The sequence below is a fragment of the Diabrotica undecimpunctata genome, chromosome 4 (genome assembly GCF_040954645.1).
Source record: "Diabrotica undecimpunctata isolate CICGRU chromosome 4, icDiaUnde3, whole genome shotgun sequence".
In the NCBI taxonomy this organism is placed as follows: domain Eukaryota; kingdom Metazoa; phylum Arthropoda; class Insecta; order Coleoptera; family Chrysomelidae; genus Diabrotica; species Diabrotica undecimpunctata.
Genome location: NC_092806.1, coordinates 91,061,997 through 91,089,638, shown reverse-complemented (window position 1 = coordinate 91,089,638; position 27,642 = coordinate 91,061,997). Strand labels below are relative to the sequence as shown.

General features: G+C 32.6%; 1 protein-coding gene across 4 annotated transcripts in view; it reads right to left on the bottom strand.

The window, feature by feature from the left end:
* Nucleotides 1–27,642, bottom strand: part of LOC140439760 (peroxidase-like) — a 489,498-nt gene that overhangs the window by 69,368 nt on the left and 392,488 nt on the right. For all 4 annotated transcript variants that reach the window (XM_072529901.1, XM_072529899.1, XM_072529900.1 and 1 more), the window contains 4 exons: nucleotides 22,918–23,263; nucleotides 11,531–11,687; nucleotides 11,296–11,466; nucleotides 2,579–2,877 (listed from right to left, as the gene is read on the bottom strand). In XM_072529901.1, the coding sequence (XP_072386002.1) occupies nucleotides 2,579–2,877; nucleotides 11,296–11,466; nucleotides 11,531–11,687; nucleotides 22,918–23,263 (973 nt within the window). The remainder of the gene's footprint in view (nucleotides 1–2,578; nucleotides 2,878–11,295; nucleotides 11,467–11,530; nucleotides 11,688–22,917; nucleotides 23,264–27,642) is intronic.

Genomic DNA, 27,642 nt, shown 5'->3' with positions numbered 1-27,642 from the left:
CAACACCTAAATACGCCCCATCAAGATATGTATTATTTAGAGAGACAAAGCAAAAAAATTCTAAAAACAATGGAGGAGAGGGCAATATAAAATAATCTCAGAAATCATCCAACGAGAATGATAAGAGTGTTAACTGGCTACGACCAAACTTCAGAACAGTACATAGACGGCCGAAACAGTAGCTAGTTGGATTCCAGATAAACGATCCAGGAGAATATTAAAAAAAAATCACATAGTAGTAACAACAATTTGATAACAGAAGGGACAAAAAACGAGCATTTGTTTAATTGTCTGGAACACACATTTTTTGGGAACAGAGGTCCCATGTTAAGTAAACATAAATTTAGTAATTCAAAGGTTGAAAACTCTTTTATCTACCCCTAAAATCAGGTAGCTTAACCACAAAGTAAAACAAAAGATCTGTCATTACCCAGGGCATTTAAATTAACGATCAGTATAAAGTCTCCCCTTTCGATACGGGCTGCGAAGGGGAGGGGTGGATGGATAGCTTGGAGGTCAGATAGATACCACTCCATTACAGAGTGTGACCAGTTTGATCTTCTGACATGTCTCTCGGATCTAGGTTGTACGGTTGTATCTGTGTGGTTTTTTTAACAGTTCTTAAAGTTTTGCCATTGCGAATAGAACCAAGTTGTAAGTACTTAGTTGGTTCTCTCTTTACTAGTGAAATGCAGTGATTCAGTATATCGTTGATAGCTAGAAGAAAACGAGTTAGATTTAAGACTGATCCCGGAGGTATTCCGTTTCCTTCTATTTTCTTTTATTATATGGCGTTATTTTTGCGAAAAAGAAAGCTTTAAACAGAAGAGTATTCTATTATAATTTCAGCCTAATAACATCATTTGTGTAATTTTAATACTACATACAATCAATTTCCAAAATGTTATATCTTTTACGTCATGATATTTCTGCGATATTAAAAAATACTGTAATGCTCTCCTGTTTATTTACAAATTCTTGATATATCACTCATTCTAAATGTATTAGATTATTTATACATGATATGGAACTCGAGAGCCGCTCTTTGCAATACAGGTCTTGATTCAAAAATGTCTAGATCAACAGAAAGATGTTTACGCCTGTTTTATCGACTATGAGAAAGCATTCGATACTATCAAACATGACAAACTCATAGAACTATTACATCTTACAGGACTTGACACTAAGGACATCCAGATTACAAAAAATCTATATTAGAATCAAACAGCCCACATTAAGAATGAACATATGGTAAGTGAAAACGTAACCATTTCGAGAGGGGTTAGACAGGGCTGTATTCTTTCGCCACTGCTTTTCAACCTGTACACGGAACAAATATTTCTAGAGGCACTGGAAGAGTACAACGAGGGCATCAAGATTAATGGCGTACCAATAAGTAATTTTCGCTATGCAGATGATACTGTTATACTGGCCGATAATATTGAAGATTTACAGATGATGCTAAATAGAGTAAATACATCTGGCAACCAATTTGGACTGAAGATCAATAGAAAGAAAACTAAATTTATGGTGATCAGTAAAAAGAACATTTAACATATCGACCTGAATATTGAAGCCGAACGTATTGAAAGAGTATACCGATTTCAATATCTGGGATATACAGTAAATGATAAGTGGGACCCAGACGTGAATATTAAGATCCGAATTGAAATAGCAAGATCCAGATTCATCAAAATAAGAAGCTCTTAAGCAACCGCCACCTAAGCGTTAACCTCCGATGGCGCGCCATGAAATGCTACGTACTCTCTACGCTACTTTACGGAGTTGAAGGGTGGACGTTAACAGCAGCAACTATAAAGAAGTTAGCGGCTCTAGAAATGTGGCTGTATCGATGCATACTGAGAATACCTTGAACAGACAGAGTGACCAACAGAGAGGTATTAAGACGAATGGGTAAAGAGGTGGAATTGTTAACAACTGTTAAAAGGAGGAAAGCGTCATACCTGGGCCATATGTTTCGTAATGATAAGTACAGTCTGCTACAGCTAATCGTGGAAGGCAAGATTGAAGGTAGAAGAGATTTGGACAGAAAGAAGAAATCCTGGCTGAGAAACTTGAGAGAATGGTTTCAAATACCAGAAGCTACGAAAATAATACATGCCGCATAAAACAGAGAATCCTATCGTTTGATGGTCGCCAACTTTCGGTAGAAGACGGCACATAAAGAAAGATACATGATATATTTTGACCAAAATGGTTTTGCTCAAACACTGATAATTTTAGTATATGAGCTATATGTAACCGTCGTATTCCTCCCGAGGTCTGTAGAGTTTTTGGTTAGATAGGCAAAAGATTCAAAAGAACAGTTATCTATATAATATATGTAAAAAAACTATAAGTATAATATAATTTATAAATATATTTCAATCAATTCGATATACACCTTAAAGTTTTCTAGTTGTTTTCGTAATTTTTTAAATTCGATTAGGTAAATACTTAGGTTGATTACCTTATATATATATTCTTATAATTTGTGGTACTTAAATGATTAAAATGAGCTAGAGTTATTTATCAACCACTGCATAAAATAAGGTTTATAGTAAAATACATCGCTTACCTTTGTGATATTCTTTGGAAACCTCTTGGTTGCATAGCTTGTACACTATAAGCATTATCACACAATAAGCGTGAAATACTAGCCTTACGAATTTCGTTGAGTTGAGCTACATTTAATCCACTAGCTACGTTTTCAAAGAAAAATCTGTCACCTTTTCTGGTTCTGTAAAACTGTTCGGTCAAAATGCATAAGAAAGTTGGTCCCGCTAACGTACCGGGAATGTGAGCTTCCAAGGATCCACCAACTGTCAGATCTACGTCATCAGGACTTTCGTAAAGGGTCGCAAGCTTTTGCACATTCTGAAAAAATAAAAAAAAATAGATTGCTATTTTTTGCAAAATATTACATTGATCACTAGCCAATGCATTAATGGTGCTGGGATTAGGGGCGGGGATTGACACCGGACTTGGCGCGGGGGTTTGCGAGGAGGTTGTACTAGAAAGATATATAATTATCTAATATATATATAATTATAATATATTTTATATATATAAGATATATATATATATATATATATATATATATATATATATATATATATATATATATATAAAATACTGAGTGTGTACTAGAAATTTCATAAACTCCGTGTTGTTCATTTGGAATATTGTCTTTGATTAATCGGTCAACAAAAGAAAGTTTTTGTTGGGGGTAAATATTGTTTTTATTCCTCTTGATTTTAGAATTTTGTAGATTTTTTCAGTGACACCTTTGATGTAAGGAAGAAAAGCTTTGGTATAAAGAGGGTCTGAGTCTTTGAGTTAAAATTGAGTCGGAGATTGATATCTGTGGATGCTGATATGTATGTAATTTTCGCGGTAACCGTTTTGGATGAGGGCTTGTTGTAAACTAGAGGGGAAACTTCAAATTTTGAAGGGGAATAATGAGAGTTGGCATACAAGTAACGATTGGTATGGGTGAGTTTTCGATAAACACAGTGATGAAAACCGTGGGATTGATTTTTTTTTATAGTAACGTCGAGAAACAGTTTTAAGTTTCAACTAACAGAGTCGATAAACAATCTTGCGCATGCAATATCAGTAGAGTCAGTCAGGCTCGAGGTTTTTACACGTTTCCACTGAGTCACCAATATTATAAAATAATTTTTCGTTCGTTATATTTATTCATTATCATTCAAATTGTAGCACGATACTTTGCTTTTTGTATTTTCAAAATAAAATCGTTTTTTCAAAATCAAAAAAGTGTTCAGTAGGATCTACAAACGTTGACAGAACAAGGAAGAACTTAACTGGCAATGGTGGATACTCAGTAAAGAACCAGAAAACTCCAAAAAGCAGTGGCGTCTTCAGTTTGCAGAAATCTACGGAAGGACACCTGGTAAAGCTCAAGGAACGCCTGGTATAACTGTGTCAAGAACAAGACGACTTGATGTTTTTGGAATAAACGCGAGTAACTAAGTCTAAGATTGAATCACCTCGTATATTATTGTTTTGTTTTATACTTTTTATTATTATATACTGTTCGATTTTCCAATCTTAATTATTCTGTCAATTAATAGGTGCATGCAGAATCTGAATATTTTTGCTAATTGCTTTGTTAATGATAAATTTTTGGCGCTTATTCTGGTAGTCGTTTTTTTATTTGTATTTATTTATAGTTTTTTTATTTATATTTTAAACGATTATTTTTCTTGATTATTCCACTAATGACAGTTTCTTAGAAAAATACTTTTTTGATATTTTGCTTAATTATCCAGGTAATAAATCCATAACTCAATATTTGTATTTATTTTTTTGATTTATTGACCACGATGACCTACAACGGCAACACTTCTCGTCCCGCGTCCTGCACCGACAACCAGCCTGAAATAGAACCTTATAAATTATATGAAATATTTTCGATCGTACCCAAATTTGAAGGCCATTAGATACTTTTACAAACGGTTTTAAACGCTTGTGCTTATGCCTACAATATGTCTACGCGTGATCAAAAACAACTATTAATAATTTACATCAAAAATAAACTACACAAAATAGCAGCGCAGCTGTTGCTTGAAAAAGTTCAAGAAATCCATTATAGTATCAAGAAATCAAGCAGCTTCTTAATTCTCATTTTAAGGACAGTGTAGACGTATCGGTACGATGATTTCACTGATGATAGTTATCCACCTCCTAATTATTACCATTAATTGGATTAAACAAACCGTTTTAATTCATAGTCAGAACTATCAGGATTTTCTCAAAGTTCCAAACCAGAACCACCCACCAGACAATGCCAGTTTAATGAACGAATCTTTGACTCAAATACAGATTCCGATCCAAACTCTGAATTTAAACGACATGAACCCATCTATGAACTTTCAAGAACAGAATTTTCTCTGAGCCTCTTTAAGAATATAGTTAAGAAATAACCGCGAAAAATTTTAAACCACGTGTTCCCGAAAAAAATATGATACAGGATATTACAGACCAAAAGATTTTTATTACTGAATCAACTTTGGTCCCGTTTCAAGTGGGAAACTCCCATAAGGTGTTCATATATAATTTAGATATTGACGTTGATAGAATTTTAGGCCTTTTTGGAACATTAAGAATGTACTAAATCTCAAGAATAAACAGCTAATCATTAAACAATTACTAAACTTTAAAATATCACCTCTCTACAAAGCAGAAACTAATTTGCGACGCAATAAACCTTCTCATCAAATTAAAATAGATCCCAAATCCGAGCAAATATTCAAGTTAATATGTCATCTGTGAAATATAGATGCAATTTTGTACAACAAATAGGATAAAGTTTATATCGCCAACGCGATAGTACACGTGAATGAAAAAGGAGAATTTCTGACATCCGTAGAAAACGCAAACGCAATCCAAAAAATTATCGATTTTTCCGATATCGTAATTGAATCCTATTTAAACCACCGTATCCTGAATTTCCAGTTAAACGATAACTTGATAAATTATTGCTCTGATAAAATTGACCGAACCAACATAATCAAATTTTGACTTTGAACAAAACATCTTAACGAGGAAGAACAAAAACTAGTTACAAATCTTTGCTTAAAATATGAAGACATATTTTACTTAGAGGGAGACAACCTCACTGTCACCAGTGAGCTCAAACATCAAATTGAGACCAATAACGCCAAACCCATTTTTACAAAGTCATACAGATATCCTTAGGTCCACAAAGAGGAAGTAAAATCTCAAGTGAATAGGATGGTCAACAACGGCATCATCTAGCCCTTTACTTGTCCTTGGTCATCGCCTATTTGGATCGTTTTAAAAAAATGGATTTGAAACCTCGGAAACCCCTTTTTGGATGGTGCTAGAAAGGTCACCAATAGAGACCTGCGGACGGCAGCCAGATGGTTGGTGGAGAGCGAGTCGTGGGTTCGAAACTAGCTTTTGGAACCGGGAATGGGTTCAACGGACGAAATAAGTAAAAGTAGATCAGGATAAGATATATTAGAAAAGGTACAGAAATAAATAAAAAAGATAGACAGGTAAAATGATTAATAATAAGATAAGATAAAAACAGATCGCCACTTAACTTTTTGGGTTCAAGGAGAAAATTAAGAAACCTTCGAAAAAAAAAAAGGTAAGAAAAGATATTTAGGTTGTAGGACCAAATCCAAGGAAAGATATTAACAGTTAATTATTAAATAAATTTGGTCAACACACTATATAAACAAATAATAAATATATTAGGTGGACTCCATCCACCTACTTACCTACCAAACTTAATCAGCCTGATCTCTCTTCTGGTCAAAGATATAATAATTATTTAATACAATAAACAAACATTCAGAGGTATTGTTATATCAGGAAAGTTATTAGGAGTCGAGAAATAAAATTCATTGATGAAACAAAAAAATATATATTTAACACCACTATGATATAGGCAGCTGAACGTACACACATGTAAAAAAAATGCACCATCAATTATTAAATGGTGGTATACATATAAAAATAAACAATATTATAATTAGGAAATACCTTTACAAATACAATAATATAATAAAATCATACACAGTTTAAATTATCAGCGAAGAGAGCCTGATAGGATTTGAAAAAATTCAACTAATGCTGATAGAAATCTCTCTTTGCTGTTTATGGGCTTATCACGGGATAACGGGTTAAAAATGTATGACAATTATAGCAAATAACAAAATGATTAAATTTAAATCCTAAAGAATACAAAAAGGTTTCAAGGATTCTGTATTATAAAAATTAAACCAACCCGCACTTGGTATTAAAATAATTATTTGTCTCGCACTGTCATTTAAAGATTAACCGAGAATTAAATGTTCGTAATTTAGAAGTTCTTAATAGCTGATTGAAAGTTCGTATAAAAATATTAAATGTTCCTTGATTGAATGCTAACTCAGTAGTGAACCTTAACTACAGGAGAAGAAATAGTCGACGGAGACTCGCCCAGATAGTTGAAGATAATATGATTATGACAACTTACGATAAACTTTGATGACTGCTGCACTCTTCACTGAAGCTAAATACTTTACTTGTATTAAACACTAAAGTTAGTTAAATTAAATATATATATATATATATATATATATATATATATATATATATATATATATATATATAATCAATAACCTTTCTACCCTAAGGTGTTGGGTAAAGGTAGTTTATACTAATCTTTAATCTAATATGGTATTAGATTAAGCAACTCAAACATTTAAGTGTATACACACTTAAAGAAAAAATTCACAGAAACGGTAAGATAACACAGAGACGGTAATATAGGCAAGCGTCTTTACTCAAAGATCGCCCTGCCAGAAGTGAAGTTTATCTCTCTTAAAATTTACAAGCTTCCCAAAAATAAGGTGTGATATCCCCCCACAGGCCAGCCTGTATGTATTTCTAAGAAGGTAAAAGATTCTAACGACATCGAAAATAACAGTACCCTTCTAGATAGGAACGTGATAAAAGATAAATCTTTTTGGATTAGGTTCTCTCAGAAAGTTACTGTAACGTGCTTTCGACGATATTTAGCAAATTTATCAAAAAGAACCCGCCTGACCGGAAACAATTAACCGAGGATTAACCAACCCGTTGTCTTTAATAAGTCGGACTTTCCGTGTTTTGAGATAGTCGGTAGATTCCAATGAAATTTCCTAATGGTAAACACGACTACCCGCGTATATATTTGCAATTACGGCCATCGGCGTCTTAGCAACAGGGGTAAAGGGATTAAAAATTATTTAATATTTTAATTATAAAAAAATGTTACAGACTCTTTTGAAGAACAAAAATGGTGAGTACTAATAGACCACCGCAAGCTCAATGAATGTACGATTGGCGACAAATATTTTCTTTCTAATATCTCCGATCTTTTAGACCAGCTTGAAAAGTGTCAATACTTCACAACTCTAGATCTTGCCTTCGGGTTCCATCAAATCGAGATTGATTCGAAAGACATTTCTAAAACAGCCTTCTCTATTAAAAATGCACACTTTAAATTTACTCGTATACTTTTTAGGCTTAAAAATGCACATTCATTCTCCATCGGCGCTATATTATCCCAAAGCCCCCTTTGAAAGGATATAAATTATTTAATCCTAAAATACGATATTCGACTATTGAGCGAGAGCTCCTTGCTATCATATGGGCTATTAAGCTTTTCCGACCCTATCTGTTTTGAAGGAAAATTGACTCTAGTAACTGATTACTCTTCACTTACCTGGTTATTTTCCAGAAAAGACCCTAAAAGCAGACTAGCTAGATGGCTCATCAAGCTTGAGGAGTACAATTATAAAATCATTCATAAACCGGAAAAACCAACAAAAATGCGGAGGCCCTTTCTCGAATAAAAATCAATCATTTTAAGGAATGTACGAATTTCCATTAGAAAATATCCATATTACCTTCACATGATTCGGAATCTAATGAAGAGCTAAATGAAATCGACGAGGAGCGATCACCGAACACTTCAATAGATTTTTTGAACCGTATAAAACTAAATTACTCATTGATTATTCCAAAAATAGAAATATCTAATGATCAATTACTAGACAAATCGCACAAGAACATCACCACCATTCGTAGGCAAATTAAAATGGAAGAGCTGCATCACAAAATATTGGACAACATCTTCGACGAAAGCAATACAGATTTTAACTTGTCAAAGATATTTGCTATTTAACTATATTTGCTAGTAACTGTCAAAAATCGCAAATATTTCATCATTTCTCTCCCTTTTAATCCCAAAACGGTAGTACAATACCTATTCTATTTTGTTTATGTCGCACAAAATGAATTTGACCTATCGCAAATCTATTACGTCTAAAACCAACTCGAATTACTAATTCTAGAAATATTTTCGTTTATCTTTGCCGATAAAAAAATAAAACTTAAAATCTGTCAAGATGTCATTAAACTCTGGAATAGGATAAAATACCCCAAATACTACAGCATTATTACCATGATAAAGCAATCTCCATCGGAGTATCGAAGAGAAAAGTATAATTCACAGTGCATCACAAAGGAAGTAGAAAATTTCATAAAAAGTTGAAAAATCTGTAAAAAGCTGAAGATTTGTAGAAAAAACTTAAGTAACCAGTAAGTCATCACTGAAATACCTAAAACACTGTTTGAAAGAATTAACATAGATCTCTACCATAACATCCTAACTATTAGAGATGAGCTCACTAATTTTACACAGGCGTATCCCCTTGAAGAGAAAACAGCTAAAACAGTCGTCAATAATCTTATTGTCTTTTTTTCCAATACTATGGCGTTTTATTACGGATACACTGTGACTATGGACGTAAATTCGACAATATTTTGATGAAAGATATTTGTGAATTATACGACGCAAAATTAACCTTCTAAGTGTGGGCCATCCACAATTGATCCCGATGAACATGCGTTTAATGTTTTACCACATGCAGTTATTTGCTATAATATCACAAAAAACAAAACCCACGAATTACCACCATACGAACTCATTTTTGGACATAATTCTTTTAGACACAGAAAAAGACAAATTAAAGAAAAACCAAAAATAAATTTAATAGCCTTTTGGGAATCCAAGAAACCCACGTAAATTCGGCTACTTTATTAAATACCCAAGTCAATAGAGCAATGAAAGTGAATGTTGATATATTGAAACCCTGGCATGAATAATTTTCTTTCAGATTCCTCAGACTGATTCTATTCATTCACTCCCAGTATACGTTAACCCAAATCAACAACACCATTGGAATCTTCTTTGTAAGCAGCCATTTTCAAAGAACTCAGCTCCCTTAGGAAGCATTTTCGGACTAGGTGAATTGGGTTAAACTGTCTTAAAATTATCTATGAGTTTTCTATCTATCTCAGGTCTTCGTTTTTCAGGAGAGTTTCTGGACACCCTGTATACATGACATGACAAATTATTATGTACTAGAATAATCTGAAATAGTCCACCTCTATTTAGCTTGCAATAGCACCTCGGAGCTGTCCGCTGGTCGATAGATCATGAACATTCTGGAACACAGTTCATCATCTCGAGATGCAACCGTTACATGGGGGGCTATTTCGTTACATTGCTCCCCTCTTAGATCTGAACATTCCGATCCGCAACTCTACATGAAGGCCCAGTATGGCGGAATCGACAGGTCTCTCCATCTCTGGATAAACCCCTCAAGAAGAAATAACAGTCTACTGACTTTAAAGGACACGATCTCTTCGGGTTAATACAACACACAGTAATTCGTACGCCGGTTTCTCGGAAGATCACTTCAATCATGCTTTTGACAATCTTCCTATTCAGATTTTCTAGTGCATGGCCTATTTTAAGTAAGGCCAAATTCTTGATGTCATAATTGCACACGATTTTCTTCAAATTAGTTGGAGCAAGCCATATATCCTCGTAGCTTGCCTTATCTGTATACGACCTGTATACAGATATCAAATCATGAACATTCTGGAACACAGATCATCATCTCGAGATGCAACCGTTACATGAAGGGCTGTTTCGTTATAATATTTTCATAATCTTTTGCAGCAAATAAAAAGCCTGTCCGAGTCATCAATTAAAACTTCATCTGCAAGGTTTTCAATTTGTTTAATTTTTCAAATGTCGACGTGTTTCATTGCAAGTAAACGAGAAACTTTATGGGACAAACAAATATAACTTTTCAAAAACTACTTGACCGATTGTACCCATCTTTCGGAAACGTAGTAACTCCATAAAAACTCACATTATGAAATATGCTTAAAATGTCTCTATTGTTTATTTTAACAATTATAAACAATAAAAAAACACAGTGTGCGTGTGAGTGTGTGTGTGTGTGTGTGCGTGTGCGTGCGTGTGCGTGTGTGTGGGTGGCTGCGTGCGAGCGTGGGTGCGTGTGTTTGTGTGTGTGTAAGTATACGTTAATGTCACTAGTTCAAGACCGTATGCAAAGACAGGCAAGATACAAGACAAAACTCAGAGACTCATTGGTCTTAATTTATGGGATATTCACATATATTTATAGAACGAAATTATTGCATTGGAAAATGCCATATTACGGATTACGACGAAATTGCGTAATCTATGAAAAATATACCAACAATAATTAAATTTTTACACCTGTTAAAACTTAAAATCTCTGTTGTATTATAAGCCACCTCATTGAATCTGACTGTCTATCTAAAAATATTAAAAATTAACAGACAATTATTAAATTGTTTCACCTTTTACAAATTAAAATCCCTTTTGTTTTTAATAAAGAGTGAATTATTTAAATTTAAATATCTTACCTGGTCACTGATAACATCCAGAAAACCTTCGAAAGTATGAGCCCTTGTTAATCCACAGAATTGTCTATAATCGTTGTAAGTAGCCAAACCATGATCCCTATTTCTTTGAATATCAAATGATTTAAGATCTTGTCCAAATAGTTGACCGGCACGGAAGAGAAACTGGGTAATCTAATGCAGAATTGAATACATATTGACTAACAATTTTTTAAATGTAATAATTAATCTAACTAACCTCACTAGTATGATATTGATCCGCAGCAAGTTCTGGTTGAGTATTAAGACCTCTAGCAAGTTCGGCGAAGTTGTTGCCTTCTTCTAATATTTGAGGACGATTAAACCAGTCACTCAAACGGAGGCTTCCGTAACTTGTCCTTTCTTCTGTGACTAAACTGGAAATAAATAAAAATCATTTTTAAATTTGTCTGGTCTATAAAATAAACAAAGTATTTTGATGGTAACTCATTTTAAAGAGAGGATAAGTTACATATTTTTATACATAATAAGAGAAAAGTGATTTTTATTTTTACACGTAATAAAAAAATTAAGAATTCAAACATAAGTCCAAACCTAAATGATCAGAATGTATAACAGAAAAATGGTATCCAAATTGACCCTATATTCAAAAATAATATTTTTAGAGCTTTTATATTTTACTTTTGAGTTTTGTGATAGGTACTAAGCATTAATTAGTAAATATTAATAGACAATGAAATGACATAGATCCGAACATCCATTATCATTTATTATATTTTAAAAGTATTTTGTACCATTAAACATCATCACAATCATCATCATCATCATGGTGCTTTAAAGGACCTCGACGTTCTCAAGCTTTTTGCGCCATTCTGCTCTGTACCTTGCTTGATTTGTTTTCTAGTTTCTCTTGATTACAGCGGTAATATATTTTCCAATAAATTTATGCTTGTGGATATTCTGCAGTTCAAAGTTATATCTACACTTCGATATTCCGTTCTCATAGACGGTTTCGAATATCTTGCGTAGTACTTTTCTTTAAAAAATCTAGAGAGAGAGAGAGAGAGAGAGAGAGAGAGAGAGAGAGAGAGAGAGAGAGAGAGAGAGAGAGAGGATTCATATGATTTGTTTAATGTCCATGCCTCTGATTCATATGTGAGAACGGGGACCATCAGTTGTCTATATAGCCTTATACGAGTTTTTTGAGACCTGCGTTTGTTAGCTAAGACCTTTGATAGATCATGATAATACCTGTTTGCAATTATGACTTGCCATTTTATTTCGCCTTTAAAATTTCAATTTTTTTAGTTTGTAACTCATAAAAAAACTGTATGGATATCTTTTTTTCTTTTAATCGGGAAGATAATATTTATGCTTTACTTTTAAGTGATTCGAATCATTATATTCTGTACTGACGAAGAAGCTAATGTATATACAGAAACTTTAGGAAAGGGCCTTGTAGCTGATGACCCTTGGAGATATTTTATCACAATTTTTGATTTAAATGTATATACCTATTAATTCGTTAGGCAACAATTACAGTCTGTCACGTGGTTCTTTTGTTCTTTCTATATATATATATATATATATATATATATATATATATATATATATATATATATATATATATATATATATATATATATATATATATATATATAAATATGTTGGAAATATCGGGTATGTGGTCTATATTAAATAAAAAATCTTTGTTTTTTCTAAAGCTCAATATTTCGCCATTTATTTGATGGCTTCATCGGGAGTAACTGTAAAAAACAAACATTTCAAAACACTGACGTACACTTAGATTTACAATACTTACAGAAATTAAAAGATTATACACATAAATAAAATTGAATACTAAAATAACATTATTGTTGATAAAACTGTACATTTAATAAAATGCATGTTAAAATTTAAAATTTAAAATATCTTTGAGCACGTTCGTTAACAATAAATAAGATGGAAACAAGTAAAAATTATATATATATATATATATATATATATATATATATATATATATATGGTATAATATGTTTATATAACAAGTATGTTCAACGCGTAAACCGGTGATCAGGTGTTTTGAAGGACAAAACGGTAAGCTTTGGGACGTGGGTCTATAGATCTAGGATGCGGTATATTCAGATAAAAAAAAGATAAAAATAAAGGAATCTAAAAATCTCCTCTGTTTTCGAGGAACGAGGAAAAACCTCTATAAAACCAAAATGCATTTATAATCAAATAGAAAAAGAAACAAACAGACTTACCTTATACAGTTGCTCTCAATTTCGGTCAGGGTTATTTTATTATTTCCCAAAAGAAAGGAAGATTATGAAAGAGTACTAAACAAATAATTGCTACCAATTAAAAATGTTTATTTCTTAAAAGTTCGGAAAAGTAAAATTTAAAATAGAAATACTAACATGTTAACAATATAGACATTAACTAAACAATGCAAATAGCAAAATCAAAAATGTAAATTAAAACAAATATTTCTAGAATTATACGGAATACCTATTGTAACTGGGTAAAGCTGATTTTTGTTTATCTTCTTCTTCTTTAGGGGCCGTCTTCTTAGCGAAGGTTGGCGATGACCTCTACAAAGTCTTCCCTATTTTGGGCTTTCCTTATTAAACTTTGAAAGTCTAATCCTGTCCAATCTTTGATGTTGCGCAGCCAGGTCATTTCTCGTCTACCCTGGCCGCGTCTGTCTTCTATTTTCTCTTCTTTGTTTTTGTTCATAGCCTAAAAAAATGTTTCTTGAATCCCAGTGTTATGTGATGTGGTGGCATGGTGGTAAAAAACTTCTACTCTAGTGGCACTAAAGGTTTTTGAAATATATTTTAAGTCCAGGTGTTAAACTTTTTCTTTTTGACCGAGTTTTCACTTCGTAATATTTATCTCTTGCTTGACTGTCTCATTTACACAAAAAACAGCAAACTTTATTATATCCTTTTTGTTAGTATACCTACGACTTTCAGATCAGCACATAACTCCAAAGATATTGAGAATATTTTATTTGGTCAAGTAATAACTCCAAATTTGTATAATTTTCTTTCATGTTTGTTGTATTCACGAGGGGCCCTGAAAGGTATTTATTACCAGTGTAAAGTGAGAGTACTTTTAAACCTTAAAAACATCAATAAAAAGTTTCCATTCTTTATATTCTTTTGGGAAATTCAGTTTTTGAAGAAGCCCTTAAGCATCAGTGTAAGAAACTAAATCATCCACTTTGGAAACCTAACTAATTTTCTTGTGCGAAAATATGAGATTATCGTTTTTTGTTTTAATAAATTACACTGCTTTAAAATTAATCCAAGTAATTTAGCCTTAGATTATGATAGCCGTAAATCTCCGCCGAGATCATTTAAATCGAATAATTTAGAAAGTAAGGTACTTTTGATGGACCTGAAAATCCAGATAAAGTGGACTAAGATGAGGAAGTATATTTAGTAACGAAACTCGATTGAAAATGACAGTTTCAGCTAACAAACGAAGCAGTAACATCTCCAGAAGATGCCAACCCCTAGTGTTGGCGAAACGTCGAGAACTAATCTCAGAAGACAACGGCCTAACAGCCCGAACAAACAGTTTAATAAAATATCTATCTTTATTTTACTATTCGCTAATATCCATCTTATTTGTATATACACTATTTATAGTGTTAATGCAAAAAACAAATTCAAAAAATCATAAATTTTAATTATAAAAAAAAAATATTAACAGAAAATCTAGACGTAGTAGAAAAAATTGGTTAACGAAGATAAACTAAAACCTATCCATGCCCACCGTTGCGTTTTCGCAACACTCAGCACATTTTATACAATGACCTCTATATTTTCTCCTGTTAAACTAATTCTGTAAGTAGTTACAATTTCCATCTTAAAAAAGATGTATTTACTACAGGCTACTGTATAAAGCTAAAAAACCTTCCGTTTGTTAGAAGGTTACTGCTGATAGATAAAGTGTCGAATTGCCTCGGTGTATTTATCAGTTATTTGAGTGATCGCATTGAAATATTAGATATACTTCTCAGTTCTACCTAGGTAAGTGAACAATATTTCTTTTAAATTCTGTAATTGTAGTTTGAACTTTAGTGTTGCGGTTTTCGCATCATTGTGCGCAAACAGTAATACTGCTTCCATTTTTGAAGCTGCGTTATCCCAACACTGGGCTGAAAACTGAATCTGATTTCAAATAAAAATTGCTATGCCTACTGCTAAAGGTTTCAATGAATTGTTTCAATGAAATTTCTAAAAAAATTTGTAGAATGCATTTTTGAATAATCTTTTGAAACTATGATTACTCGCCTAAAAATAAATCGTTTATTATTCCCGATATCTGCTGGGAAAATGTCCGATAGTCATCTCAGAAAAAATTCTCTACTACTAAAACTAATAGATCAAGTTTGGATACAAGTCTTTGTTTTGGAATCTAAGATATGGTTATTTAATTGACTTTCAGATGTATCAAGGAGCCAAAAAATAATTTTTTTTATATCCTTTATTTATTTCATGATAAAAAAGATTCTAACAGCGCAACCCGTGGGAATGAGAAGACGGGGTAGACCAAAGCTGAGGTGGATGGACGGGGTAACACAAGATGCTGAGAAGATCGGAGTCGGCAACTGGAAAATGCAAGCGAGGGACAGAATAGAATGGCGTAGAAAGCTTGAGAAGGTCGAGGCCCTCTAAGGGCTGTAGCACCAAGATGATGATGATTATTTATTTCAATCTGTCTCTACAAATAAAAAAACAATATTCAATAACTTTATCACATAATTAACACAGAGGAGATCAGGTCAGGGACAAAAATCCTTTGAGATAAAATTCTAATACATAAAAATATTTGAAATATAAATCACATTTTACAAAGACATAATATATTAAAAAATAGCAATAGTTAAAATACACAGACAGTTAGGTATAAGATGATAGAGCATACGCTTATGTATTAACAGGTATACAGTAAAAGCCAAATAAAGTTGCATGCACGTCACCAAGGTCGTAATTCTATTGTAAGTGTAGCTACATTTCTATAGAAAAGTGTATGTTACTTTAGTTTGCTAAACTTTCACTTCACTAATCACTTCTAAAAATAACCCGATCAATAAAAAAACTTTTGTATCAAAATAATGTACCTATATACAATATAGCTTTTTTGGATTTAGACCCTCATTGTAAAATTTTGTGTTAAAATGTTTATGAAGAAACCACCAATTAATGACGGAGTATTAGTCCTTACTAATTAAAAATTATCGTCCAATATCACTACTATCACAACTTTATAAAACATTCACAAAAATAATTACAAATAGATTGACAACAAAGTTCGATGTATATCAACCAGTAGAGCAAGCCGGATTTAGAAAAGGGTTTAGTACATGTGACCATCTTCACACACTAAAGGTCCTAATAGAAAAAATTAACGAATACAATTTACCAATCTGTTTAGCATTTATAGACTACGAGAAAGCTTTTGACAGCATAGAATTATGGGCTATTGAGGAAGCACTGGTCAACAGCAGAATAGATTCTAGATATAGGATATTAATACATAATATATACCAACACGCTGAAATGGTAGTCACGATGGATAACGGAATGAAAACGAGGCCAATAAAAATCAACCGAGGAGTAAGACAGGGAGACACCATATCTCCAAAACTATTTACTGCCGCACTTGAAGATATCTTTAAATCACTAAATTGGGAAACGAAGGGACTGTCGATAAACGGAAAGTATTTAAACCATCTAAGATATGCAGATGACGTAGTACTAATAGCCGACAGCTGGAAAGAACTGAAGACGATGATCGATGAGCTTCATACGGAATCCATAAAAAAAGGACTGAAAATGAATCTGAGTAAAACTAAGCTAATGTCGAATAAAGATGATCAACCGACGATAACCATCCAAGGAACAAAAGTGGAACATGTAGAAGAATACATATATCTGGGTCAGAATATCAAGGCAAACAAAGAAAACCAAACTACCGAAATAAGCAGACGAGTAAGAATGGGATGGGCCGCATTTGGAAAACTCTCATACATACTGAAAGACAAAAAGATACCCCAAAACCTTCGAACCAAAGTGTTCGATTCTTGTATCCTTCCCGTTCTCACTTACGGAGCTCAAACCTGGACATTCACAAAAAAAAATGGACAAGATTCGAAAAACTCAGCGAGCCATGGAACGACAGATGCTTGGTATCTCACTAATAGATCGGCAAACGAACGAAGCAATCCGGAACAAAACAAAAATAAAGGACGCCGCGAAACAAGCAGCTAAATTAAAATGGAAATGGGCTGGACACAACGAACGTCTCGAAGATGGTAGATGGAACAAAGAAGTCGGAAACTGGCGACCGTACGATGCGAAGAGACCAAGAGGAAGACCTCAAATGCGCTGGAGCGACGATATCAAAAGAGTCGCAGGACCTATCCGAATTGTCGAATAAAGGAGAGGCCTTTACTCGACAATTCGGATAGAAAAAAGGGCTAAAAAAAAAAAAAATAGTCCTTACCAGAAATATTGTCATGTTGCCGCGTCGTTTGTTGAGTTTTTAATCAGTGTTATGTGAAAAACATTTATTTATTTGTCAAAATGCCCAAACAGCTATAGTCGATGCAAATAACTTGTGGCTTCATTAGTTAACTATTTTAAAGAAGAAAGGAATAATAATGGCCCTTTGTTACCCTTAAACGCTGTGCAAGAGGTAATATGCGAATAAAATATCATTACTTTACCTTACAAAAATTGTCTTATTTTAGCGTGCAGTTGCTGCTTTAAAAATTAGTGTAAGAACAGAAAGCAGCATAATGTCAAATGCAGAAAAAAGGTTAACAGTTCGAGTCACCAAAGAAAAAGCGTTGCACTAATAAACGAGTAACAAATACAACAACTTTGAATACAAGCTCTATTCGTGATACCATTTACAATATGTACCAGAGAAGTAAGTATGATTATAACAAATATACATTTAACATAATTTTATTTCTGTATGCTTTTAGAGCAGCACGTAACAATTCAATCATTGTAGCCCCAAACGAAAGATAAAGAATTATTTAATGGTAGTATCACTTCTTTAAAAAGATTGCTCAAAGAACTTGGGTTTAAGTGGATGAAGGATAATCCACGACGAGGACTTATGGAATTACCTAACGTTGTTTGTAAAACAGTACAATTCTTGAGAACTTATAAAGAAGCGAAGGATGAAGGTATATACCAATTCGTGTTTCTCGATGAAACTTGGATATTTTAAAATGGGATCATTGGTTATTCTTGCCAAAATGAAAATATAAAGAGTGTTAAAACCACTAAAACGAATGGCAAAAGGTTTGTGGTATTAACATAAGTTGTTATATGAACATTTATATAATATCATTGCAGATATATTATAATCAATGCTGGAAATGAAACCGGATTTATAGAGGGTGCTGAAGCAATATTTTGTTCAAAAACTCAACTTAGTGATTATCATGGGGAAATGAACCAGGCAAATTTCTTGAAATGGTTTAAATATCAGTTGCTGCAAAGAGAATCCTTCTCTAATTGTACTTCATAATGCATTTTATCACAATATGTTATTGCATAAAACTCCGAATACAGGATGGTCAAAAAGTGCTATTGAGGAGTGGTTGACAGAAAAAAACATTCCCTATTTCCATATGACGTTTAAAACAGAACTGTTGCGCATCGCTTCTCAGTAAACATACAGATATAATCTTACATATAAATGTTATTTATTTTAAACATTTTTTTAGAAATAAACCACAAACCAAGTATATAGTGGACGATATGGCAGAACGGTATGGACACAAAGTTTTACGTATTCCTCCTTACCATTGTATCTTTAACCCTATTGAATTCATTTGGGGCATCACAAAAAATTATTACACTAGGCACATTGGTAGAGATGGTAACAGCGCTAACAACTGCCTAAACATGTGGCATGAGGCACTTTACATGATTACTTCTGATATGTGGAACAACTCTATCAATCATATAAAAATAAATATTTAAATGGTATGAGAGAGAGAGAAAGAATATTTGATCGTCAAGAAATAAGTCCAATAGTAATAAATGTAAATAGTGGAGAGAGTGACACTAATGTGAAATCAGATTAAGAAAATGTTTAGTTCGTTGATGTTGTTTTTTTTAATGTCACGTTCATTATTAAAAAATATTTTATTTTATTGCTTGTGGTTTTATTTTGATTATATTTATTGTTTGGTAACTCAGTAATAACCTTACCACTTTTATTGTGGAATTTCTTACTGTGTGAAATCTATTCATGAATGTAATTAACAAAAAACAAGTAAAAAAACACTCATTTTCAAATTCCATTTAATATAGTGTGAAATTGTGAAATTTGCTACCATCACCTTTTTTGTTTACTTCAGTTATTTTCTGTTAATTTTCATACTTCATGAACCATCTGACAACGTTGCAAATGTTCACAATGATGAATGATGATGACGCGAAAGCAACTTTATTTGGCTTTCACTGTAGAAAGGTCTAAGCGATCACGGCGTTTTAATCTTCCTCTCCTCGGTCGCTTCAGTAGGTCTTGGGCAAGCGTATTTGGATGGTTCAGTAGTCTATTTTTGTAAGTGCCACTAAATGAGACAACGGTGTCTTTAATGTTTTGGATCTGAAGATCTTGATGTATGACATAATTGGTCACATATCACGGTGCATTGGTAATATGTCTCAAAACTTTAGACAACATACTGAAACATACTACTGAATCTTTAGCGTTTCCGAAAGAAAGCGCTGAAGTTTCAGTAAGTAAGAATTAGATGCTGAACCACGTATCTGTATACCGTAAGTCCAAACTGGCTTTAGAATATATTTAAACAGTAATAATTATCAAATTATTTGATAAAACTTTATCAAATGCTTGTGAGACATCTAACAAGGCTTTATTGTTGTTGTTAAAATGTTTTATTTTATTCATTTTGATATTTTCTATAGGAGGTGACATCTAGAAGGGTGTATCTAAGTTCTTGTTAATAAATTCTTCTTCTTCCATTGAAATAGTTCTGGGGTCAGGTTGAAAAACTTGGCTGAGATGATTAGCAAATGCTCGTGCTTTATTTTCATCGGCGTTGGCCCAATCATCATTTTCATTTCTAATGGGACCACCATGCTTAATCTGATGTTTAAGTTTCTTAGAGAGTTTCCAAATAGAGTAATTTATGGTATCCGTCGCAGTGAGACTTTTAAGAAATTTATTTATGCCTTGATCTTTGTATTTGTGTAGTTCGCTTTTAAGCAAACGAGTAGCTTTATTCAGTTTAGTTTGGTTCTTAGGAAATCTGGAAGTTTGCCACTATTTTCTTAATGTTCGCTTTTCGTTGATTAAGATTTTTATATGATATACCATCTCCACAGTTGTATATTTCAAAATCTCCCACTGTTGGTCAGTTGTCTTTAGTAATGCTTTTACATATTAGTTTTATAGTTCTCCCATTGACTGGGGGTTTAACTGTATTACTTGAATTATAATCCATTTATACACTGCTTTCAATTTTGTTTTTAATTTTTAGTAATTAATTTCATAGTCAGATTTCTTCTCTTTTTTACAGTATTGATAGTTCCAGGTAGACCATTTTATTGTAGTCAACCACCAACTGTCTAATAGATTGTTTAGTCTATTTCTTGCATTCACACTTTATGCCTACTTCATTTGCTCTCAAACTAACAACCTAATTATTATAGACAGGTGTAAGTGTGAGATCTGGATTATGCAATCTAGTTAAATTAAAATATTCTATATGTCATATTTCATCAGTTGATTTCCTATAGTAGTGTCGGTTGGACCTTTGGTCAATGCTTACTTACATAGAATTTTAATATATGCAGATCACATTTCTATGATTCTGACTGCTCATCCAAGCTGTCATATGTTACATGTCACCTTCACATTTCCGTTAATACCATTCTCTCTCCTGTTTCACACGAGAGATTCTCGATTTCTCAACATCACGAATGCATGGTCCCAAGAATGAAACGAATGGCAAAATAACATGCCCTGCATTACCCACAAGCCACCAGGTTTTGATCTTCCACGCAAAACATGGTCCACTCTAAATAGGATCCGATCCAGACATGGCAGATGTGCATACATGTTACATAAATGGGGAAAGAACCCGTCTCATCAATGTGACTGTGGGGAGAACCAAACCATCGACCACATTATTCAAGAGTGTCCCTCAAGATCCTACAATTGTAGCCCTGAAGACTTCCTGTTTGCAACTTCAGAGTCAATTGATTATATAAATACACTTGATGTTTGTTTGTAACTATTTAAAGTTTGTCAAATACCTATATTACTAGTGTTTGTGTATTTGTTCTAAATGTGTTGTAATTGCCATACGATAAATAAATAAATCTCTCCTGTTGCCGACAAGAATGCAGCTTCAACTAAATTTGAAATAATTTTAAACTGTTTGTCCTTGTTTATTGTAGTGTTTATACAATTTTATGTTTAATGTTATGTTTATTACATTTGTTATGTTTATTACATTCTGCGCTTGTAGGATAGCCCAAAACTGACGAAGTAAGTCTAAAACGTTATTCTCAAAAACTTTTATCATCCATTAACTTCGAGTTTTTATCGAAGTTAATCAATTTCTTCATTTAAAAAAACGTTTCTTGGCTTATTTCAAATGCCCCTGATGATGCTTTAGAAAAGCAAAAGAACTTGGGCAAGATTTAATTAATAAAATTGTGCTCGATATCTGCCTTTAATTTTATCAAAGTTTCTTTTATTTCTGTCTGTAGGTCAGTAGGTTGGTTGTCCAGTAGAAATTTGGGTTAAATTATTATCGTTTGAACGTTAATAAGTTCTCTTCCGTATGCTATTATTAATCTTGAATCCCATCTATTATGTTTTTACATTAAAATCGCCTGCTGCAATAAAGTGATGACCAAGCCCATTAAAATAACTAGATAAATGTTCCTCTTTGATTATTTTACCAGGGGGACAATACTTAACTGACATCGTTGTGTGTCCTTTACTGAGTTCTACAGATATTGAGGTTGCCTTAATGTTGATTTCACATTTTACTAATGTTTGTATTTTGAGAACGATTTCCGAAGTGGAAATTGAAACGTCAATAAACGTATTTTAACCTTTAATTGTGGCTTATTCCCATTTAAATATAAATTAATTCACATTGAGAACATTGAGAACATCAACTAAGTCTTAATTTGTCTGTAGAATCTATTGCTGTGATTTTTAATGCTTCATACGATAGTGTACAAATTTAATATTGCATCTCTTTCTTACTCTTTTTTTCTTTCTTTCCTCTTACTAATTCATAATATTTGGGTTGACAAAGAAAAATATCCCATTTTTAACATCAATATTTGAACCGCAATTGTATAAAATTAGAAAGAAAATCGTATTTAATATCGATTTGACAGAGAATAAATTCATTAAGAGGCTAGATAATAAGGGCAGAGAATAAATAAATAAATAATAAAATGTTTTTTTATTCGTCAAAAACTTCGCCACACCATCCAGACTTAAACCTCATAGTTCTACAAATTAGACGAATCTGTAGATTTATAGTAAAAAATTATAACCCATGGTCTCTACGACTTGCAGTACACTACTGCTATGTTAGATACTTACTCCAAACTTCCAGCTATTAAGGAATGGAAATATCTAAAAGCTGCAGTTGCGTGTTCGTTCAAGATAGTTGGATTGACATTTTCATCATAATCGTTTACGAAATCTTTGGTATTGTACAGAATATTATTTTTCAAAGAATTTTGCTCCCCAATAAAAATTGGTAACCATTCGTAGTACGTTATCTGCTGGTGTTGAGCGACGTTTATAATTCTTGATTCTTGGAACAGAGTTTCATCATCCCAGTGAGGATTAAGTTTGGCCAAAATTCCTGCGATTCTGTTATGTTCCCGAAGAAGAACAATTTGAAGTAACGTAAGTTGAGGATTTTGGTTAACTCTGGCATCACCTTAAAAAAATAATTTCAATTATTTATTAAGAATAATAAGCTTGTTTCAGTTAAATAATTATAAATACAAACTAATTCTAAATCTTTCTTTATACATATTCCTTGAAAATTTACGGAGTTTTTTATTTATGATACAATAATATATTCCTTTATATGATTGGAATGAAAATTGAGTACTAGTGGAAGATTCGGAACGAGAGCGTTAGCAAACATGAGGAACCACGAATATCTTCTAATATACTGTATTTTCATCACGGCCAGAAAAAATTAATCAATAAGAATGAAATACGAACAAAATATGTTATTTTTCTGCAGTCTTTCGGTATCATTTATTAAATCGAAAGTTCCACAAATCGTACCGAAAGCAACTATTTTCACGTTTTTCACTTTTGAAACGATTTTTTTACTTTTGGAATAATTAAGTATCTAAGTAGAAAACTAAATTTTCAGAATGATTTATTAAATAGACAGTTTCACTTTACACAAATCATACCAAAAGCAACTATTTTCAGGACGATTTTTTTCACATGGAACGTTTTTTTACTTTTGGAATATTTTGAGTTCTAACGAAGATTCGAAATTGTTTTCGCTTTTTCATTTGAAAAAAAAATGAAAATCAGTAGCGAGAGTGACGTCAAATTGATTCCACATGAGATTAGTGACGCTGCTAAAACGGTTACTTATGAATTATTGCCGCTAAAGTCAAGAGGCCCAAGATGGATATAAGAGTACTAAAAGAAAATGACATCCAGAAAAAAGTAAAAATCGAGATCAATAAGAATTTTGTGAAAATAGGTCAAGACACTACTAGAGGCATAGAAGAACAGTGGAACGAAATGAAGACGTCTATTACCACAATTTCGCACGAATATCTAAAATCAAAAAGAGAGAAGAAGCAAAAATAGATGACAGATAAAATATTGTAAATGATGGAAGAGCGAAGAAAATTATAAGGTAAAAATGACAATGAATACAAAAAGTTGCATAAGACTATACCAAAGCAGATAAAAGAAGCATGGCCGACGGAGAAATGTACGGAAATTGAAACACTACAACATGACGATTTCCATGTGCACAAAAAAATTAAAGAGGTACAGAACACCAGAAAACAACGCAATACAGGCATAGTTGTAGACATTAAAGGCCAGATTTTGACTACCATTGAAGATAAATTACGAAGATGAAAAGAATATATGCAATAATTATTAGAAGATGCAGCACGAAGTCCGACTGAAATAAACAATCCCTATGGCCCAGGAAAAACAAACGAAGAAGTAACTATGGGCATTAAACGGAAAAAAGATGGGAAATCACCAGGACCTGATGAGTTGCATCGTGAAATTTTAAAGCTATTAGAGGTACACCAAATCACAGCTCTTACGAAGCTATTCAACAACATCTACGAGACTGGTTACTTACCAAAAGACTGGCTACTATCAATATTCATTCCACTTCCTACAAAAGCCAACGCTAGAAAATGTAAAGAACATATATTAATTAGTTTGATGAGCTATGCACTTAAAGTACTCCTTACTATCATTCACTCGCGCATGTACACCAAATTAGAAGAATACCTGAATTAAGTTCAATTTGAATTCAGAGCAGGACTCGGAACGAGGGAAGCACTTTTTAGTTTGCAGTTCTAATACAGAGAGCCAGGGATGTCAAGTGCGATGTGTATGCATGTTTTATTGATTTTGAGAAGGCATTTGATAAAGTTCCACGTTGGAAACTAATCGATATCCTAAAAACATCAAGACTCGATGGTAAGGATATAAAACTGATTTTAAACTTATATCTTCAACAAAAAGCAACAGTGCGATTAGAAAATGTAGAGATCTTGACAGCCGAAAAAAAATTTAAACAGGGTTGCATATTGTTACCGGTATTATTTAACATATACTCTGAAAACATCTATAGAGAGGTCTTGGAGAAATCAGAAGATGGGATAGCTGTAAATGGCCAACTTATAAAGAATATTATATATGCAGACGATACAGTGTTGATGGCAGATAGTGCGCAGGGGCTTCAAAGGATAATGGATAACGTTGTAGAAACATGTAACAAATACGGCCTAAAACTAAATTGCAAGAAGACAAAAATAATGATCATTAGTAAGAACACCAACATAAACGCCCAAATTACAATAGGCGATACACCGGTAGAAAGAGGGGAAAAATATGGAAAAATATGGGAAAATATGGGCTATTTGGGCTACAATATTAAGGATACTTGGGATCACAGCTACGAAATAAAAACTCGCATTGAAAAAGCCAGAAGCTCTTTAAACAGCCTTAGGAAGATTCTCTGCAACTTATCTTTAAGTCTCAATATACGCATAAGAATTTTTAGATGTTACGTCTTTAGTTTCCTCCTCTATGGAGTAGAAAGCTGGAGCCTTATAGAAGATACCATAAAACGATCAGAGGTGTTTGAAATGTGGTGCTACCAACGTATGTTGAGGGTCCCATATATACACCACACAAGTAACATAGCTATTCTCCAGAGGCTAAGAAAAGACAAAGAAAATATTAACACCCTAAAGAACAGAAAATTGGCTTAGTTCGGCCACATCATGCGTAATAATAAATACCGACTTCTACAGTTGATTCTACAAGGCAATATTGAGGGTAAGAGAGGCCCTGGACCTGGTAAGAGAGATCTATTTCGAGCTGCTGTGAATATAATAAGATGGTCAATCTGGTCGACAACATCTCTAGAAGATACGCACATTTAGAAAAGAAAGTCAAGAGAGAGGTATGAGTTTGTCTACAATTTATTACAAAAATGAAGCAATGATAACAAGTGCATAATAAACATGAAGAAGTCATTCTTGGATATTTAATGGAAAAATCAAAAATTATAACGATATCAAGCCGCTGGAGCAATTACTAAATGCTCAAGTCCACAATTAACAATAAAAATAATATAGATATGAGCCGATATCGCAAAAGAAAATTCGTTGGTTACAACAAACCAAAAAAAATCAGTAGTAATAAATAAAGAAGAAATAGATAACGTCTTATTAGAAGCTGGTAATATTATCTACTTAGTAACAAAGGTAATATAATTAAATATATAATTTCTCTTCTTCCTTTTGATTAATTTTTATGCGTATTTTAGGTTGCAATCATTGGTTTGGCAGGCGCTTGTCATCGTGAAGAGTTGTGTAAAATGAGTTTAAATTATATAGAAGATAAGATAACCATGTTGTAATTAAAATTCCCAATTCTAAAACTAATATGGAAAGAACGTTTGTCGTCATTGAAGAAAATAAACTTTCTTTATACAGAAAATATTTGCATTACGTCCAGCAAACACACCACTGCGTAGATTATTTGTATATTATAAAAACAAAAAATGTACTACACAACCTATTAGTATTCACACTTTTGGTAATAAGGCCTGCAAAATTGCTAAATTTTTTAAATAACCACATCTCAAAGAATATACTGGGCACTGTTTGTGAATGAGCTCATCTACTTTATTAGCTGAAGGTGGTGGGGGTATAACCAATTTAAAGAGACACGAAGGCTGGAAATTATTCAATGTAGCAGATGGACATGTAGAAAATTCTTTAAAAAACAATATCACATAGCGTCACATAGCGTCACATATTGAAAAGGCTCGTAACGAAATTAGTATTTCGAAAACTAGTACTAATACTAATACGTCTAATAATACTAATTTCAATACTGCCACTTTTGTTAATATCCCGATACCACTGTAGGATTACTACGTTCATAACGTAGTTACTCAAGCTTCTATTTTAACATACATTTAAAATTAGGAGAATACATTGATTATAGGTTACCAGTCAAAAAGTGGCCGCAGATATTTTTAATTCAATTAGTAGTAATTTATATTTGACAAAAACTTTATTTCGTCCATTTATTTTTTAAATAAAATACGCTCTTTATGAAGTACATGCTTGTTTTCATATCAAATCAAAGCTAATTTTTTTAATAGTATGAGGATATAAATTTGTCTGACAAAAAAAAGCTCGAAAACATTTGTCACCAGAGTCGTTGCACCCTAACTCTATTTTAGTTTATTTTTGATAACTCGAGTTTTTAACAGCTGGCAACCCTAATTTTTGACCATTTTTTCTGAGGCAACCTTATATCATCATATTTGTAAAAAATTATCTTTAATTTAAGAAATAAAATATTTGTCAAAAACGAATTACTAATAACTGAATTAAAAATATTTTTATATTTTAACTGACAACCTATTATCAATTTATTGTCCTAATTTTAAATGTATGTAAAAATTTAAGTTTGATGAAATACGGTATGAACGTAATGATCCTGCAGTGGGATCTTGCACTATAATAATATTAATATGATTAATATATTTAATAAGCTATAATAATAATA